Source organism: Neocloeon triangulifer, unplaced genomic scaffold (assembly GCF_031216515.1).
Source record: "Neocloeon triangulifer isolate White Clay Creek 2 clone unplaced genomic scaffold, ASM3121651v1 ptg000014l, whole genome shotgun sequence".
NCBI lineage: Eukaryota > Metazoa > Arthropoda > Insecta > Ephemeroptera > Baetidae > Neocloeon > Neocloeon triangulifer.
Genome location: NW_026775556.1, coordinates 28,366,568 through 28,385,665, shown reverse-complemented (window position 1 = coordinate 28,385,665; position 19,098 = coordinate 28,366,568). Strand labels below are relative to the sequence as shown.

Sequence of the window (19,098 nt, the reverse complement as noted above, 5' to 3'; positions counted from 1 at the left end):
TAGATTAGAAATGAAAAAGTTATTTCAGAGTTGGATTCTGATCTACTATAGTTTGGTCATTATAATTGAAACTTGAACCCTCTTTCAAATTTCTTCACCAAAAGAGTGGATTTTTTAGTTTTTGTTAATATTTTTTTTCCACATTTGAAATACCTGGTCTTTTATTTTAAAATATACATAATTATTTTGCATATTTTGTCTGCTTGGCGAATGTTTATTTTAAGAATAAACAAATTGTGATTTTATTCGAATAATGAAGCGATTAATGAATTGCAAATTAAAATACTTTTTAAGAACGACTTTACTAGGGAATTTTTCAAATAAAAGTTTAGTCCAAAGTTGAAAGAAGAGTTGTATTCACTATTTTATTATGAAAATATTAATTCATAGATCAATTAATCTTGTTTTTATTATTTTAATATTTTTGTAGTTAAAATAGATTACTTCCATCTTGATTATAGTTGAATTTCAATGTTCAGAACTTCATATTTTAAAAATTGAAACGCAAATTCCTCATGGGCTCTCTGAACGAGCATTGGTATTAATACAAAATATATATATTTTATTGTGCTTTGTGTGGCCAGGTGTGGACCAGAATGCTCAAGCTGCCTGCGGGAGGTCCACAAATGACCCAGCAGTAATGTTTAGACAGACAAAAAAACACGCGTCAGTCGTGTTTGCCATATCATATTTTCGTTTCACACCCACATATGGCATCACACCGATACAATAAAAATATTACGCCGCCCGGGCTGCTGCGCTCTTAATGACGATGCGTTTGAAATCCACTCAAAGCGGAACTACCCCATTGAAATAATGTGAGGTAAAGACGAGAAAGAGTATTTTTCGTTCGTAGTTATTTATTACAATAGTTTTTTTTTTATGAATTTCCAAAATTTTGGTGTCGTTACAATTTTGCTAAAAGAAAAGACGTTTTGAGGATTCGTTTCCTTCAAAATATTTTACTGCAACTTTTACAACAAAAAATTCAATTTGATTTTAAGCCAATATTTCTAAACAATTTTTTTTTTAAAATTTATATTTCAAATATCACTTATATTTTAGAGTTTTGATAAATTTCGGTGTTATATATAATATGTTTTTAAGTAAAAGCCTCAAGGCTCGTTGAAATGTGACCGTGAATTGCACAATAAAAGTAAACGTGCTGGGTTTGTGAATATGACAGCAGATGCGTGAAATAAGCACCAGACGAAAGAGGAGAGGCGTCGTTCTTCTAATAAATTACCTTCGATCTATGAAGCAGGTAAACGTGTTAGGGGCTGCTAATTACCTCCGTTTGTTCAAAAGCTGTGAGCATAAGGGGAGATATCATAAGGGGTTGGTTGCTCATCATTAATTTAAAATTTTTGCCATCAATAGTGTAAAATACATGCAGAGACTCTATATTTTATTATTTTAAAGTTTTCGTCTGATGTATTTTTAAATTTAATTGCATTTTTTTAATAAAACTTTTGACTAAATTCCTACTAAAGTGTGTTATTGGTTTTAAAACATATTTTTTATGGTCATTTATCACATGGAAAGTGATGGAAAGCAAATTAAATACAATTGGGTTGTTTTAAATAAAGTAATTTCATATTTATTTTATTAAATTTATTTGCCCTGTCTTATAGATTGAAATTGGAAGCAATATAAATGAGTATTTTGTGGCATTATTAATATGGGATTTTCATAAAAATTTATGAATTGGAGATCGTTTTCCGAATGTTTTTAAAAATGATCAAGGCAAATAATGAGAGTGAGGAGAATTTGGCGATTTTATCACCTAGTGTAATTCAATCAAGGGTTTAAACTATTTTATTTAATTTTTTCTTTTTTCAAAAATCATAATTTAGTTTCAAATCATTTAATTTATGCTTGTTTCATCACGCCCCACTAATCGGGCACCAAGAAAGTTTCCTTTTGATAAATTTTAAATTTATTAAATTCTAAAATTACAGAGTTTTTGAGCTAAAATTGGGATAACTTTATTTGAATTTATTAAATAATTATATTATATATTTTTTTGATTTTGCCAATTATGTGATTTTTTTTCTTCACAATTATGAACCACATAAAATCTAGTATTTCTCTTTTAAATTCTTTTATGCATGTTATCTGTACTTTCGATCATTAGAAAATCCAAGAACTTATACAAAAACTAAAATAAAATTGATAAAATTGAGGCTTATACAACACATGCTTGTTTTGTATCTCAGGGTGTACATGTCGCATGACGTGTAATTATTCGATTAGGGCAAGGTGTGAAAAGACAAAAGCACGACGAGTCGGTGTTTGGCGCCCTTTTGCGCGTGGAAAAGTGGTGTTGTGTACCCAGCAGCGGTGGTGCCGCCGCTCATGATGCTGCTGTCATTGTGCAAAACACCTGCTGAAGAATAAAATAATAATCAGTGTAGCGCAGCACGAGACACTGGAAGTGAACACAACAAAAGAAGGAAACGAAGCGGCGCGCCGTTGTTTTCAAAAAAATGAATTACACATAAAAATTACTCCAACTTGTCTTTTTATCTGTCATTCCATCAGCGTGCAGCGCCGTGTCCTTCCCTCTCTTTTGTGTGCGCACCTCTTTGCTGGCGAGCACACAATGCAAACAATAACAAACGCACACACACAATTCTTTTACATTTTTTTTTCATTTTATATTTTTTGTATATGCCCACAGAAAAATATAAAAAAAGCAGGAGGAAAAGAAAAGAAAAGTGCGCGCGGCTGGTGCACAACACGACCAGCAACAAACACGCTGGGCGCTCTTTCATATCATCATCTGAACCTCTTTTCTCACTCCACAAAACTCTTTGCATTCATGTATATCTTTTCATAATTTTTCTCTCTCTTTCTTTCTTTCTTTTACATTTTTTTTTGTTCTTTTTTATATTTAACAAAAGCGCATCATTTTCTATGACACTTAAAAAAAGCAGGGAGAGAGAGAGGCCTTTTCCAAAATGGCTGACTTTTTTATTCATTGTCTTTTTTGTTACATTCTTTGTATGTGTAGATGTTTGTACAATATTCCATGTTCTTTCTTCCATTCTGGCATTGTTATATTGTGTTCAGCAGCAGCGCCGGCCAGGGCTGGGGAATTGTAACCTCCTGCGCCTCACACACACACACCACCCGGCGCCAACAATGACTGCCATTCTGATGTTCCTCGCACCCCCATCAGTCCTCTCAGCAATATTCGTGAGCTGCTGGCCAAGGAAATTTGCAGAAGAAAGACTGCTTTCGCTTCCCGCCGATTGTGCAAAAAATCGATTTTCAATTGGTGTGCAGCTTCAAATTGCTTGGCCACTCGGCTTCCTGTATGGCTACCAAAGAAGGGGAGTTTGTTTCCAAATTGCAAAAAATCCTGGATTTAAAAATTGATCAGATGCGATCCTAAGTTTTTGCAAAGGACTTACCATTTGACGCAAATATGATATACAAATAAAAATGTATTTATTGTGTTAATTTTTGTGTGGAAAATTCTTGGCTGTAATTTGCAAAAACGTGCGTAACTATAGATTAATTTGAATAGGACCAGACAAATTACTGCATAGTTAAAAAGAAATTGCATAAAACGTACCTTAAAACATTGGACGAAAAAATACCAAGTTATATTTGAAACTTTAAAAAGTAGGTATGAAAGAAAAATTGCACTTTCTTTAAAAAAAATTACCAATCGTTTCTCGAGGAATTACCCAAAAAAGACGAATTTCAAGCAGCTTATTTTCGTTAGAAACCAACTTAATAATAATATTAATAATATAACTATCCATAATTTAAACAAACACCCCTCCAATGCATATGTAAATGATATGAATTTTAGTGAAGTGAAAAACGGATACTGTCTTCATAATTAAAAAAATTATTTCTTAATTGAAAGAAATGAACCTATACCACACACCACAGACCTTATAATTATAACATAAGACCAAGTAAAACTGCAAATATATCAAAATCAGCAAAAATTTTAACAAAATTGATCTTGTCTGGAAATTTAGTATTTATAATTATTTAAAAAATTTGCATTTCACATTACTTTTGGGACCTAGGCTCATTTATTTCTTTACTTTCCATTAAACCGCAAAAATTTACACTGTACAAAAAAGCGATATTTATCGGCTTAAAAGAATATTAAAAAAAAAAAAAAAAAAAAATGCCGGAAAACATATGGAGTCAAAAATGGTATGCACAATAATGCTGAAAAATATACGTTATAAAAGTATTTGATTAGCAAATTACGTAAATTACTTGTTTAACAATAAGACAGCTTTCATAATATGGATGGAAGTGTCCAAAATTCAAGTCATAAATTTCCTTGCTGTTTTAAATTTTAAAAATATTATTTTGCTTGAAATTAAAACGCTGCGTATTCTGAAATTACAAAAATAATTTTAGAGGAGGCACTAACCGCACCCGAACTGAACCGTCCGCCCACTTTACCGGTTTATTCACAAGTTGCACAAAATTTCAACGCTCGCAGGCTGCGGTCTTTGTCTTCGGCTCTAGAAATAAATTTCATACATCCTTGATCCTTGGCAATGAAAGGGAGCATTATTATTTGCAGCGGCAGAGGCCGGCGTGGTCCTCCCGGCCGGCTTTCAATGCTCTTTCTCTCGTGGGCGCGCTTTCTTTCTTTTGCTCCTTTCTTTTCGTTTCTTTCTTTCTTGCAAACACAAAGCTCATACACATATTCTTATGTAACAACCTGTTCTCCGCAGCCCTTTTTCCTTGTGTGTGTCGCGCGCGCATTGTTCACCCGAGAATAACAAACGCCGAGCATAAAAATTGCGTCACACACGCTCTCCATGTGAGTTAGGGACCGAAAATGTTCCTCTGTAGGAACAAAAGACCGACACAGTCCGTCCGCCGTGATGCAGCGAAATCGTTTCACAAACGTTCGTTGCTTCGCGCAGCCCTTCTTCCTTCGACTCGCGCCACCTGATTCAGGCCGCAAAATAAACATTTGGCTTTTCCATAGAAATATTCAGAGGCTTCTTGAAACGCTAAGAGCAGTGTTGACTGCAACGGTCTAACAACTTAATGAGCACGGAATAAATTTTATTTCCTTTATTTGACTTCCTAACATAATTTAAATTTTTATATAAAATATTATCTTATTAAAAAAAATTCCTTTGAAATATTTGAAGAAAATTTACTTTATAACTATAGCGCATTTCATCAAAAGTTAAGAGTCATTAGTCATTTAGGATCTGCAAGTATTAAAGATTATAAATAATACTTCTGACCATTCATTCATTAATTTCTATAAGTACATTCATAATTGGATTTGAACAGCCAATATATATTGCATGTGAGCAAGGTACATAGAGAAATTCCAATAAAATTTCTATTTTTAATAATTATTAACCTCTGTTGGTGTCAAAAGTTTATTTATTTAGTAATGATTTATAGCAGTTATATGTATCAGAAACTTACACAAAAATTAAATTATTCCTAATATAAGAAAAATAAGTATTACTAAATATATAGTTTAATATATAAAAGTAAAATTTTTATATGAAAAACCATTTATTAAGTCTAATAAATTAATTTTCTTTTATAAATTTATAAAATCTAACTTATTACAAGAAATTATATAATTAAATATACTTTTTTTAAAATTAATGTTTGATACCGCTATCAATGTATACTTTGCAATTTAACATGCTTTAACAGTTTTTTATTATACTAGTTGAAATAAAAATGAATCAAAAATTCAATGGTCTCTTTGTCTCCGTCTGAAAATTTTGAAATTAATATTTTAATCAGAATTCCACGCAACGTTTCAAAATCGACAAATTGAAATTTTAAATTCACTGCGATATGAACTATAAATTTTGAAATTTATTTTCGTCGTGCCGTAACATTTTGATAAAATTTAATCGCGCTGCACAGAGGGAACAGTTTAAGACGCACGCGACTGTAGTATTGCCATTAATAAGACGTGCGCGGTGCGAAATTTATGGTTTTCCCGCTCGCAAGCAAATGAACGGAAATGAAGCTTTTTGCGTTCTCACCCTCGGCAGCCGGCGAATTAATGAAAACACACAGCGCCAGGCCAGAGCAAGAAGTGCTGCTTTTGAGCATCTTCCTCTCTCGCTCTCTCCGGCGGCGCCGAGCAGATTTTAACTACCCTGCATGATCGCGCTGGCAATTTGCGCCGCTTTCGCATTATTACACCGCCCTCTTGAGAAGCTGCCTCAGAAATTTCACTGCCGTAATCGTGTCGCAAAACGCTCTCTCGCCGTAAAGAGAGCGAAGATGATTGCTCGACTTTAATTAACGTTTCAATCTGGCGCGCGCGCGTGATGCTTTTTCCATTTAAATCGAGTGGGCGTTTTAATCTGCAAACTCTTTCTTTGCTTTCGCGTTTGTCAGAGAGAGAGAGTGATTCCTACGCTTGCAGTCTTGAGAATGGGAAACGATTTGGAGAGAGAAAAATATATAAAATGCCGCGGACTGAGATTGAACAGGGAGATAAATTGGAATTAATGGAAAGTTTCCATTAGGGTCGATCCTTATCACTTTCACTTCGGATCATTTAGGAGCAAGGAAGATGAGTTTGCGCTAAAAATACTTTGAAATTTTACAGCATGGATATCAAAATTATGAACAATAGCTGGAAAATTTAGGTAACAAAAATGGGGTTTTATCTTTAAATTGGATGAAATAATTATTAAGAGAAAAATTGTGCCGTTTAACTGGCAAATTGGTAAATTTCGCTAAAAAATCGAAGTTAAAAAACTGAAAATTTTGTGTTGAAAATAGTCAAAATGTTGCAAATTGCGTGAATTTGTTTGACTAAGCAATCCAAGGATATAAAAAATAGTGGAATTCAGAAGAATATATTATGAATAAAAATTAGAAAACTTTACTTAACAGTAAAATAATTGATTTCCACCGAAATGTATTCAAAATCTTAAGAAAGACAAAATGTCCCCACTTATTAAATGTTTACGTAATCCAAGTCCACAAAAAATGCTTGAATAATAAAATTGCCAGAGTCTGACACTTCATTTATTTAGATATTCTGAGAAAAATCGACACAAAAGGCGCAACTCCTTTGCTGTCTTGGGTGCAAAGGAATTCGCACAAAAGAGGATTTGCAGGCTGGATCAGACAACGAACGCTCTTCTTTTGGTCTTTACTTTTCTTATATAATACATACAAAAACCAAAAGCGGCGCCGGTGGGCGAGTTTGAGCTCTCAGAGGCGACGTGCAAAATCCAGCAAGCTGCGGGAATTATGTGTGCATTATCATCTTGATCATAAAAGATGGAAATAATAATGTACCTATTGAGAGCATAATAATAAAGGAGGCGCAGGAGGGACCCATGTTAAAAGCTATATAGACAATCGAGGCAGTAAAGGGGTGCAGGCGGTCGGGCTATTCTTCATATTATAATGCAAAGAATAGAGGCTTCCTTTTTACCATATAGAGAGAGAGAATGAGCGAGAGAGCTGCGCTGTTCCTATACATATCTACCAGTACAATATACGCCTCCTCTTTTGTTTTCCCTTGCTTTAATGAACATCACTCCTCCACCATTCTCTGGGTCTCTCTCTCTTCGGTGGTGCTCCACTGGTGCCGCCGCCGCCGCCCCGTCCATATGTGTGCCGCCGCTGCCCACCCCGATCCGCAGCCACCCTCAATATACCCACCCCCAACCATTGTTCCCGACCATTGTTAACACAACCGCCTCGGACGAATTATTGTTGAAATTGTTGCCAAAGATAATGGTGCGATGATTGCCGCTGGCTCGGATTATACACTCGCCCGCCCGCCTTTCTTCTCGATCGCCGAGCGCCGTGGTGCTAAATTTCTGAATTTCGTTTTTGTCCGCTTGCAAACTCTGGACCAAAGTCCCAACAATGGAAATACAACTTTATATTAGGTGTAAAGATTTTTTGTTTTAGATAATTTCAAAAGCAACCTTTATCAATAGTTTTCATTTAGACAAATAACAAAAGCATAATACAATTTTGAAATGATACGTAGAGCCGAATTCAAAACACTCTCATTGTCAGTTGACAATGAGAGTCCCATACTAGTTAGGTTGTTTGACCGATTCGGCTCAAGTGAAGCAAAAATTAATTTTATTACAAAGCATAATTAAATATTTCACTAGGCCCAAGTTTGTGGATTAAAAAATAAAAATTATGGCGTGTTTTGGAATGGGAAACAAAAATTCAAATTGATTTGAATCGGTTCAATATTCTCCAAAAGGGGACTGAAAATTTGTGGCTACAGAAAAAGGCCAATTTAGTCGTATTTTGTTAACATTTTCTAAATACATACTGTTGTTGATTGCGATATATAATTCAAATTTGAAAATATAGAACATTCGTATAAAGACCAAAAGTTAGGGACCAAAATTTGAAATAAAGAATAGGGAGGACGGAGTTTAAATTATTTAGATTTTGGGTGGATTTAATAATTCTATTAAAAAAAAAAAATACAGTTTTATTAAAAATCCGCGTCCTAATTTCAATAAAGTTTTAAAATAGCGATTGCAATATTCTTTCATCCTATATTTCCGAAAAATCATTCCAACTTTCATGTTTTCATGCTATTATTGATTGAAAATCTACATTATTATTATTATTATTATTATTCTTTATTGACTTATGAGACGTCGCCACGATGGAATTACTCAATGCGACGCGCCCCATTTGCAACATAGTACATGATAAGAGAGAAAAAACAATATCACAATGCATTCATAAATTGAAAGAACTCTTTCCTATCATAAAATTTATGCACATGAACAAAACGCCTCAAACTGATTTCAAAAACCTTATACCGAGGCTCCAAACGAACCGAAACAGCAGAATCAGAATGAAATTGCGTTTAATTGAGTCAAAACTATTATTCGCCTCCAAGATCGAAGAGCGTGAATCCGGAATTAAGTCGTTGAGTTAGAGGAGAGGAGACAATAAATCAGAGCTTGCGCGATATTAAGAAAAGGGGCCTGCGGAATATCAACAGCTCTTGCTCTCTCTCCTACGTGAGCTTCCTCGCCGCCTCCTCTTTATAGTTTTCATTGTTACAAGACGCTGCTGCGGGATTATTAACAAAGTTCACAGCATAAGCATCTTGGCCTATTGTTCCCCTCCCTGCGTGGCTCTCATTATATTCTGCTCAAAATGCGAAAATCATACACACGATGACGGCCACAGCTTTGTCTTTCGCAATATGTATGGCTTTAATAAAGTGCACAGTCTCTGTCATGCCTCTACTTGCGCCGTTGTCTCTTGTAGCACCAGTTTTGGGAAAACTTCATTCTGAAGTCTGGAGAGCCTGAAAAGTATTGCAACAAAAGGATCGTGCCTTTTTCAAGTATTCAAAAATAAGAAACATTGGAGATAAAAGATTTTTCCAAATTTTTATTATTTGATCTTTCAAAGTACTTATTATTTTGTGGCTGTAAAAGTAGATTTTGAAAGAATAAAAACCATGTTTTTTGGATTGATAAATAAAAAAAAATTGAGGTAGAATTAGTTATCACTCTTATAAATATATGTATCCAGTTGTTGAAGTCAGGAATCTAATTAATTGATAAATATAACCATTTTGAGGATAAATATGACACTTTTGATAAATATTAATTTATCTATTTACGTTTTGAATTTATCTATTTTATTTTTTAATTTTTGCTAATGATCCAACTCATAGAAATAAATTTAAATATTATTTTATATTAGAAAAATATACAAAAATTATAATATAACTTAAGTCTAAAATAAATAATATAAATTAAAAATAAAAATTACTTTTAAAATAAAGTTGTTTATATACAGGTGAATTACCTTTTTAAATGTTGTAACTTTTAAAAACTTCCTGGTTCATGAATTTGAAGTGCCCAACAGTCTGGTTGGCCAGTGTGGAAATGATTTTTTTCACGCGCAGAGAGAGCTTGGCCGCCAGCAGATAAAATCGCATCGCGCACTGCTGTCCGATGTAAAGTTATTAATTTTCAATGCATTCATAATAAGAGAGGAAGTCTATTTTGACCGCTCCTTTAATGAGTGACTAAATAAGTAACAAAGGCCGTTTAACAATGGCCGTCACAACACAAAGCCCATCACCATCATCACCGCCGCCGTCTCTCTCGCTGGCAGAGCAGCCTTTGCTTACATATATTCAACCCGGCAGATTGATTGATCTGTTTCATTGCTTCATAAAGAGAAAGCAAATTTCGCGCTGCCTTTGTGTTCTCATTATGATTCCATTCTTGCTGCTTTTGTCTTCTGGCCCGAATCTGTGCTCTTTTTTGCTCAGTGTACGTCGTCCTCATTGGCTTGCGATTTGATACGCCAAAGTCGAGCACATCAATTCTTGGCTCGAAAAGCAGGGTTCAATTTCAAATTCGAACAAAAGCCCTTATGGACGAAAGTCTTGTTTTTTTTAACATCTTTGTTGAAAAATAATATTCTAAATCTTGAGTCGGAAAGACTTCATTTTTTAAACGCGTTAAACTGCAAAACGTTGATCAAAATAAACTTTCTAAAGTTAATAAATTCACAAATTGATTAAAAAACCCAAATACTTGAAATGAAAACAAACTGTACCGAATCCTATTTTCTTTAAAATGAATGCAAATTTCTAATAAGTAATGATTAATGCTCCATCCAACAAAAAAAGAGGACTATAATCAAAATTTTGACAAAAACTTGGACTAGTCATTTTTTCTAAACCGGCTATTTTTCCATCCGCACTAATTTATTTTAATGTAATCTGAAATGTTGCAAATTGTAAATTTTTCACAATTTAGAGGGTAAAAACATTTTCATTTTATACTGAAACAAAATTTTCGTCTCTTTTGTTCCCGAGCTGGATAATTATAAGAGAAACTCATTATTTCTCACAACAAAAGTACTTGAAGTGGTGCTTTCTTTGCTTACAATATTGATTAGAGGTGGATGAATTTATTTTTCGAAAGTATAACACGGAGGGCTTGTTTTGGTCTGCTGCCGCCGGTGGTGGTGCAGCAGAGAGTGTCAGTGTTGGAGAGCTTTGTAAACTGCTTGAGCTCACCTCCGACGATGTTGCAGACGTGAAAGGGGTGTGGTTGATTTAATAATGGAAGATAGTGGTGTGTGCCTGCTTGCCGGTCGGCAGCGTTGGTGTTGGAGAGAATAAGGGCGGTTGTGCTTGCCTACAAGTGGTCTTTCAGGAAGACGTGCGCGCCTCTCGCGCGTTATTTTCTTCTTTTTTCACTCTCAACCTCGCCAAAGCACGTCTCGGACCGACCACAATACACATTACACATATATGTATTAACAAATTATTTTGAAAATGGAAAAAAACTTTCGTTATAAATACAAGAAATTAAGCAACTCTTGCTGAATACATATTTAAATATTCAAAATGAACTATTTCAATTAATCTGAATTTTAAAGAAATATTTTTTTTAGCTTAAAGTGGGTTGTATTGTTCTGAAAAGCAATTCAAAACTGTGTCTTTTAATTATAAATTTCAATTCTTTCCAAAGATAATTTATTGTGTTTCTATTTTCGGGAAATTAAAAATTTAAAATGTTCAATAAAAGGTCAAGGACAACGGCTTGATTTTGAGTAGTATTTTACTTTGTAGAAGCTCGTCAACAGTCACACTAATTATTAAAAACTTAAAACGAAGAAAAGTTTTATTTACAATTCTAAATATTAGTAAAATCAGCGTTACATTTTAAGGAATACCCAGTACTTCAAAATTCTAAGAAATTAAAGAACAGAACCGATGAATTCAATGGACTTTTTATCATCCTGTAGAGATTTCAAATTTTGCAGTTTTATTTTAAATAAAGAGAAAGCTTTAATAAAAACGCTAATGGATTAAGAAATGTCAATGCAACTAACTAATTGGAAACAAATTGAACTCCCTCGGACCCCTTTGTTCTTGCGAGTATGCAACCCGCTCGTCCCAAAGGCCATGCGGTGCAACATCTTTTCCTAAAATCTAGAGTTTCAGTGACCTCTCTAATTCTAAAATTGGAAAAGTTTCAAAATCGAGTATTCGTTCAGACCCTTCACAGGAGGGTTCTAGGGCGGGTGTGAATCGATTGAAAACTCGAATAATATCGGCGGCGAGATAGCGCAGAATGTACATTATGCAGAGCGATCGTGTGCCTTCGGAGGCGAAAATGAGAATGAAAAAAGGCGTCACGGCTGGGTGCAGTCATCACTAGGTGGGTACATACATAGTGCAGAGTGAAAGATCTTTTGTTAGGTGAATATAAAGGCCGCGGCGGCGGCGGCAGCAGCAGCAGTGTAGTGTGTTGTAGGGAGAAAGAGAGAGAGGTGATACAAATCTGTAGCTGCAAAGAATAAAGTATTGTCATATAGAAAGAGATAAAACACAATTGTTCACGGGCCCCCATGCACCCCCGCAGCCACCCTCTTTCTCTCCTCGCTACCTCTTTTCTCTCGCTCTCTTTTTACCGACCGCACAGAAAAAGCGAGAAGAATGCACGGGGCGAGCGAAGAAGAAGAAGAAGAAACATCGTCATACGTATTGAATAGGTCACAATACAAAAGAGATGACGAAAACTTTTTATATCAAAATGCTGGCGAACGAGAGGGGGCGACTCGGCAGACGCGCAAGAAAAATATACACGCGCGCCGAATTACATAAAAAGGAGCGCCCAGACTTTGATGTCCGAACGACCGCTCCGGTTTCTTTCTTTATTTCCAACGTTTAATTCGAGATGGAACAACTCCAAAGCTGCCCTGCTCCGATTGAATGCGTCCGCTGTTTATTCAAAGTGTGTGCACGTGCCCATTCAACTTGCTGCGAACTTGGTAATCAGCTTAAATTCAGAATCAATTCAGTTCAGGTGGAAGTTCAAAGTAAACTGTTGATTTCACTTTTCTGCTGAACCTACAGCTTTTGAGCTAAATATAATTTCTTCAAATGGAAAACCGCTGGACTGAGGAATCTTGTTTAAGAAATGAAAATATATTAAAATTGAAAATCTTAATCATTTAAATTGTGTTAATGCACAATGAAAAAAACAATGAAAAGATTAGCAAATTATTTAAAAAAGTATAAACCAAAAATTAAAGATAATCTTTGAAACATATCTACGAATAAAACTACATGATTTTTAGCCAGGGTTGATAATTAATTTTGACATAATTTTATTTCACCTTATTGAAAGGAACATTTCTCTGAATTGCTGGATAATTTCAAAATAATAATGCACAATTAAAATTTAAAGCAAAAAGCAAAAAAATGCAATTTTTAAAATTGAATTAAAAATTCAAAACAGATGAAATTGACTATGGTTGAATATTTATTTGCAAAAAACCATCTAATTTACTTGGTAGCTCCTTAATTAATAATCTATTTTGGAAACATAAAATTTTTCCCTCTAAATTTTAAAGTGGTTTTTTTTACAAAATTTGGTTAATTAATCTGGAAAAATTCTTAAATAAGGTCAAATACTTTGATTTTCAAATTTAAAGTAATATAAATTTAGATTTCATTTCATCTTTGATTTCTCGAAAAATGTCACGCTTAACAAGTCTATTTATTTTACGTTTTCTCGTCTCATAAGGAAGTGAAATTCAATTTTTTTTAAAACGGAGAGACTCAAAAGAAGTCTGTGATATTTTGTAGCATTTTTATCCCTTATTTTCAAAGGGCTCTCTGTTATGTCCATTTTTCATCTCTGACGGAAAACAACAGAGAACGGGCAGTGAATGGCTTTGGCGAGAGTGCCGCGCGTATGTGTGTTTGTATAGTACGGCGTGCATGTGTATTCAAAAGATATAGGCGAGATGATGGAGTGCTGCTGGAGCCGAGCACGAAAAGAGCCAGCCAGATATGCTCCCGTATACGGCGCGCATGGTGTATTATGGTGTGTGTTCGTGGAACGGCAGCACAAGAGAAAGATGTATTCTCATTTGATTAAGAACAATACTGGCACGAACAATGCTTTTGTCGAGCTGCAGCAGCGCCGGCAACAATGAAAAGAGAGAGAGAGAGACTAGTGCTGCTGCTGCCCCTGCCCGTTATGCCACCCCATCGCACACTCGCGCATAGTAGTAGTAATAATAATAATAAATATATGTGTTTTGGTACATGCACTTTCACACACAATACACCAACAGCCGCCCGACAATAGGCCTCTCTGCCTGGTTTGATGCGCATTGGCCAAACTCTGACAACGAAAAAGAATATATCAAATCATTTTTGAAGCAAATTTCTTGCGAGTATAATAATTAAGTAACCTATTGAAAACCGGTTGAAAATATATTTTGAAAGAAAACATTAAATATTTTTGAAATAAACAGAAAATATTAGGATTAATTGTTTAATATCCTGCTCTACATGTTTTGGCTGCGGCCATAATTCTTGAGCTGTGAAATCATTTTGACAAGAATGAGAACAAAAAAATTTTTATTTTAAATTAACAATATTTTGTTATAAATTATTTAGAGTTATACATTTTTTAAATTTTTCGAAAAATTGTTTATTTGATCAAAAATAATTTTAAAACATTGATTTTTGTACATATTCTTGTCAAAATGATTTCTCAGCTCATGAATTATGGCTGCAGCCCGCAGCCGAAACATGCAGAGTAAGATATCATACAAAAAAAAAATCAATATACAACTCATAAAACACATCGTGGATATTTTTAAATTTAAATCACCCTCGATTATAAAATAAAAATAGTTTAATAAACATTCTAGAAAAATGCACCCTTATCTCCATTTATATTCCTAATGTGATTAAGAAATCTGGTGGATTTAATTATTAAATGGAAATTCTTAAGAAATATATAAAAATATATTTATTATTTTCATAAATTATGCAACAATAAAACAACACATTTTAAAATCGGAATTTAAAACTAATTATTGGTGTCAGTGTCCATAATTCGGCGATAGTAGCTCATCAGTATCAAAGACAACAGCTGGAAATTATACCACAAAATTAAATTTAGTAAACTGCAGAAAACTGAAAATCAACCTGAATCAGAGCACTGCCAATTGCAGTTCCACTGATGGCATAAGCAAAATTATTGCACGAAGCCTCCAATTTCGTGAAGCATCCTTCCCTAAAAACTCGCAACACGTAATTGCAATAATCTTGGTAACTATTGCAAATGCACGAGTCGGGAACTCCACGCAGTGTTGGTCTGTAAGTCTTCCAATCCAAGAAACCGTCCACTCCGCAGCATTGGTAGGTTAGCTGAACTTTGTCCCAAGCAATTTTGGACGCTTCGTTGTTGTTCGGGGAACTTTCGGCGGAATAGGTTTTGGCTGCGTCGATCATGCTACCCCGCATTTTGGACATGACCCCATCCTCATACGTCAGGGTCAAAATGCCAGTCGTCAGTTGGGCCGTGAAGATCACAAACAGCAAAACAGAATACTGACGATGAGATCAGAAAAATGGATTATTTTTCAGTTAGCAAAAATCAGTTACCAAAGTCAAGATGTTCTGTTTGTGTTTGAGTACTCCGTATACACCCAGAGGAGCAACCAGAAGTAGAATTGCACCAATGCATATCAGAGCGATAATCGGAAATCGGATCTGAAATTATTAATTGTTTTAAATTAACAGTTGAAATAAATCTCTATTTTTTTAAACATGAAATAAAACTAATTTCTCACCTCGTCAGATAAAAAGTCATCAAAGTTTTTGAAACTGTCCAAGAAAATTGAGCAAACAACAACTAAAGCAACTCCATCGACCTGAAAATTAAAAAAACAAAGTTAACAAATTCCTTCCAGATGTTGTTAAGTACCAAGAAACTGGCATTAGCCACTATTAGTTCCCACTTGAAAAATTTCAAAACACGGTAGCCGACCGTCATCTTTGTGTTGGTAATTTTGAATGGCGAGTGGAGGAGAACAATTTAGATTATAATCCCAGTGCAGAAATCAGAAATGTTATCATGAACACGGACCATGCCTTTTCCAAAAGGCCCTTATCATTTTACTAAAGAAATATTTCGATTATGGAACTCAATCAAATTAAAAAGAACCCCGGCAGTCCGCCTGAGGCATAAGTGGCACTTGAACGGCACCTCCCTATGATAAGCTGAAAACTCTATTATGCTTATCTAATATATTCGATTTGTAGAATGACTCTATGGTTTGAACAATCGTGTCAGCTTTGGTCGCTGGTTCAGATAACATGATTTTTGTATTTTTGAACACTTTTTGTGCTATTTTATTCCTGCGTGGTATTGGCAACCAATATATAGCAGCTGAAATACTGAAACCTGGGTCAAAATAAATCATTTTGAAAATAAAAATTATTCCAGAACATTCGGTTTTTGAGAAAAAAAACAGGTTTTATTATTTTTTGTATCAATAATTTAAAACGCAAGTAATAAAGATCACACTTTACACATTTATATATGTCAAAAGTTGCAACAATTTAAATGCTTCTCTTTTTTCAAATTTTTCAAAATAGTTGTACCGTTTTACAATAATTTACGACGAGTCTTTCCTTTTCTTGTCTCCAAATCTGCAGGCCAGCAAAAAGGCAATAATTCCACCAGCCAGCTGAAATATTTTGCATGAATAAAAAATTCAACATTAAGTAGAATGAACATACCTCAAATATAGCAACTCCAACTCCTAGTGCTGCAACAACATCTGCCAATTGACCCAACGAAGGTTGAAGTTTGGGGTAGCATCCAATATTGAAGATTAGCGCTGTGGGGTTGCAATCTTCCTGATCGGCAGTGCATTTGCACGAGTCAGGATATTCTGCAGGCAGTTCGGGCCTATAAGTTCGCCAATCACTGAAGGTGTCGACACCGCAGCAGAACTTTTCGCTCTGCAACTTGTCCCAAGACAGTTTGTGATCCGGATCTCCACCGACCCCCTCAATGTAATAATCTCGGGCAAAAGATATCAGGGTTTCCCTGAAAGTAGCGCTAAGTTCGTCCTGGCTTTGGAATTGCAAGATGCCACCCGTCATCTGGGCGACGAATAGACCGATCAGAATGGCGCTGTACTGAAAAAGAATAAATTTTGTTGTCAATTATCATTTAATTACCTGTGAAAAGTTAAAATTTAAAATTTGTACATTTAAAAGTTTCTTTGTTCGCAGTAAAATTCAATATTAAAATAAGTGTGCATTAAAATAATTGGCCCGTTCTAGAACGAATTGAAGATTACCAGAAGTGACAATAAAAATTTATAGACAGATTGCGCACTAATCAATGCGAATTTGATATGCTTATTATCATTTGATGAATTTCTAATGCACATTATTTATAGTTAATATTTACCAAGTATAATGTTTAATGTTGTCACTATTTTGATCTCAAATTATAATATTATTTCATGTTCAATCTCAAAATATTGTTATCAAATAATAAAAATATATAATAAATACGTCAATTAACTACAGCACGATTTTAATAAAGTGAACTTCTTGAGATTTAAATATTGTTTTATCTGGAGCATAGTAATAGTTGCGGCAAATTGTGTCCTCTTGTTGGAAAAAATGATAATATTTAAATAAAAAATACACTCTTATTTGGAATTTGGAAACAACTTACAATATACATCATCCAAGCAGACTTCTTTCTTGATCCGCAGCATCCCAGCAAGGATACCAAAAACGTGACGCCACCAGTTGCAATCAATATAATAGCTCCCGTTTTTGCCTAAATTTAATTAAACACGTCACACTTTTGGTTTCGTAGAAATTCAAAATTTTATACCTGGTCTTCAATGAAGGCGTCATAAGACTGGATGTTAACCAAAACGATGGAGCCTATCGCAATCATGGCGATTCCACCAATCTGCCAGAAATTTCGATCAATAAAATGTTAAAATTTTCGCAAATCCACGAGAAAAATGATTTTTTTTTTAACTTACCACGAAGAGGACATTCAGAACGTAGAGTGCCCATTTGAAAATCGTGAGGATTATTCCTCCAACACAGTCTAGCAAGCAGCAGCCCATTTTTTCAAACTTCCACGCTCTTTGGCAGAAGGCTTTGGATCAGATTGTGCGGCCACAAAATTTGCTTTCGCTTATTTATGCCGCTATCAAAAATCCAATATTGCTTATCTGGAGGCTCAACGCCCAGTGCCTGCCAAAGGCTGGACAGTGCGCGGTGAATCAGAGTCTTCCTAAGATAAAACAACTTGCAGTCACTTATCTATTTTACCCAAATAAAAACCAGCTAATGAGAAACGAATGCTGATTTTCTTGCTTGAAGAGCTCGAAGCCCAACCTCGTTATCAAGAAAAATGTACCCACCACGAGATTGAAAATTGTTTCTAGATGATCACGCGATATCTCACATTTTTTGCAGGTGGCAAGCAAAGTATCAAAATCAGACAAAAGGAATTATTTAATATATGAACATCCACATTGAGGAGAAAGTGAATAAAATTTGAAACAAAAATGACGTTAAAAAATTGAAACTTTAGGTCATTTTAATGATTTAGGCTGATAAACACAATAAACTGTCTGAAAATTCAATATAACTTGAATAAATGAAAAAAAATTGATTTGTGATGGACTATTAATAAAATCACGAAGTAAAAATTCGAGAAATGGTCATTAAAAATCTTAGAAACTTGTTGTTTTCAGTATTATTATTTAAGATTTTTATCAAAATTTCTTTGTACTTCAGCAACAGAAAAAATAACGAAGATTTTTAATTTTACTACTATATATAATATTTCACGTAAATTACCGAGTGTAAAATTTTGTGCCTCCATATCTCCGCCCGATCTCCGCCAATGATAAAATTTAGCGTATTGCTTATCTAATTGCTCTCAATAGTCTCAATCACTCAATGTCAGCGTCACCAATTCTTTATTTATGATAGTCGGCAATGTGCATGTTAAGTCTTTGTCCCCAAAGTGAAATCAAGGTCTCAAGTATAAAAAAATCAATGACGTGATAGTGTTTAATGGATAACATATGACGCTCTAACAGCGCCGCAGTTTGATAAAAAAAAAATTCATCATCACGCTCAAAGAATTTTTCAAAAACTCATACTTACTTAGTTAAACTAAAAGTATGAAGCTTCAATATTGAATAATTATGAGAAAATATAACAAAATTTAGATAATACATGTGGATTACAATACGGACCCTTTT

The 19,098-nt window shown here is 34.4% G+C and overlaps 2 protein-coding genes across 5 annotated transcripts in view; one reads left to right on the top strand and one right to left on the bottom strand.

Moving 5' to 3' along the window:
- LOC132200740 (transcription factor Sox-2-like) overlaps positions 1–19,098 on the top strand; it is a 232,605-nt gene that overhangs the window by 9,493 nt on the left and 204,014 nt on the right. The gene's annotated exons all lie outside the window — the stretch shown is intronic.
- LOC132201968 (uncharacterized) lies at positions 14,800–18,083 on the bottom strand. Its single transcript, XM_059628542.1, has 9 exons — positions 17,860–18,083; positions 17,703–17,783; positions 17,538–17,645; positions 16,583–16,987; positions 15,765–15,833; positions 15,631–15,711; positions 15,443–15,550; positions 14,984–15,388; positions 14,800–14,927 (listed from the first exon to the last, which is right to left on the bottom strand). Exons 1-9 carry the CDS (start codon positions 17,944–17,946, stop codon positions 14,865–14,867), a joined length of 1,407 nt encoding a protein of 468 aa, XP_059484525.1. The 5' UTR covers positions 17,947–18,083; the 3' UTR covers positions 14,800–14,864.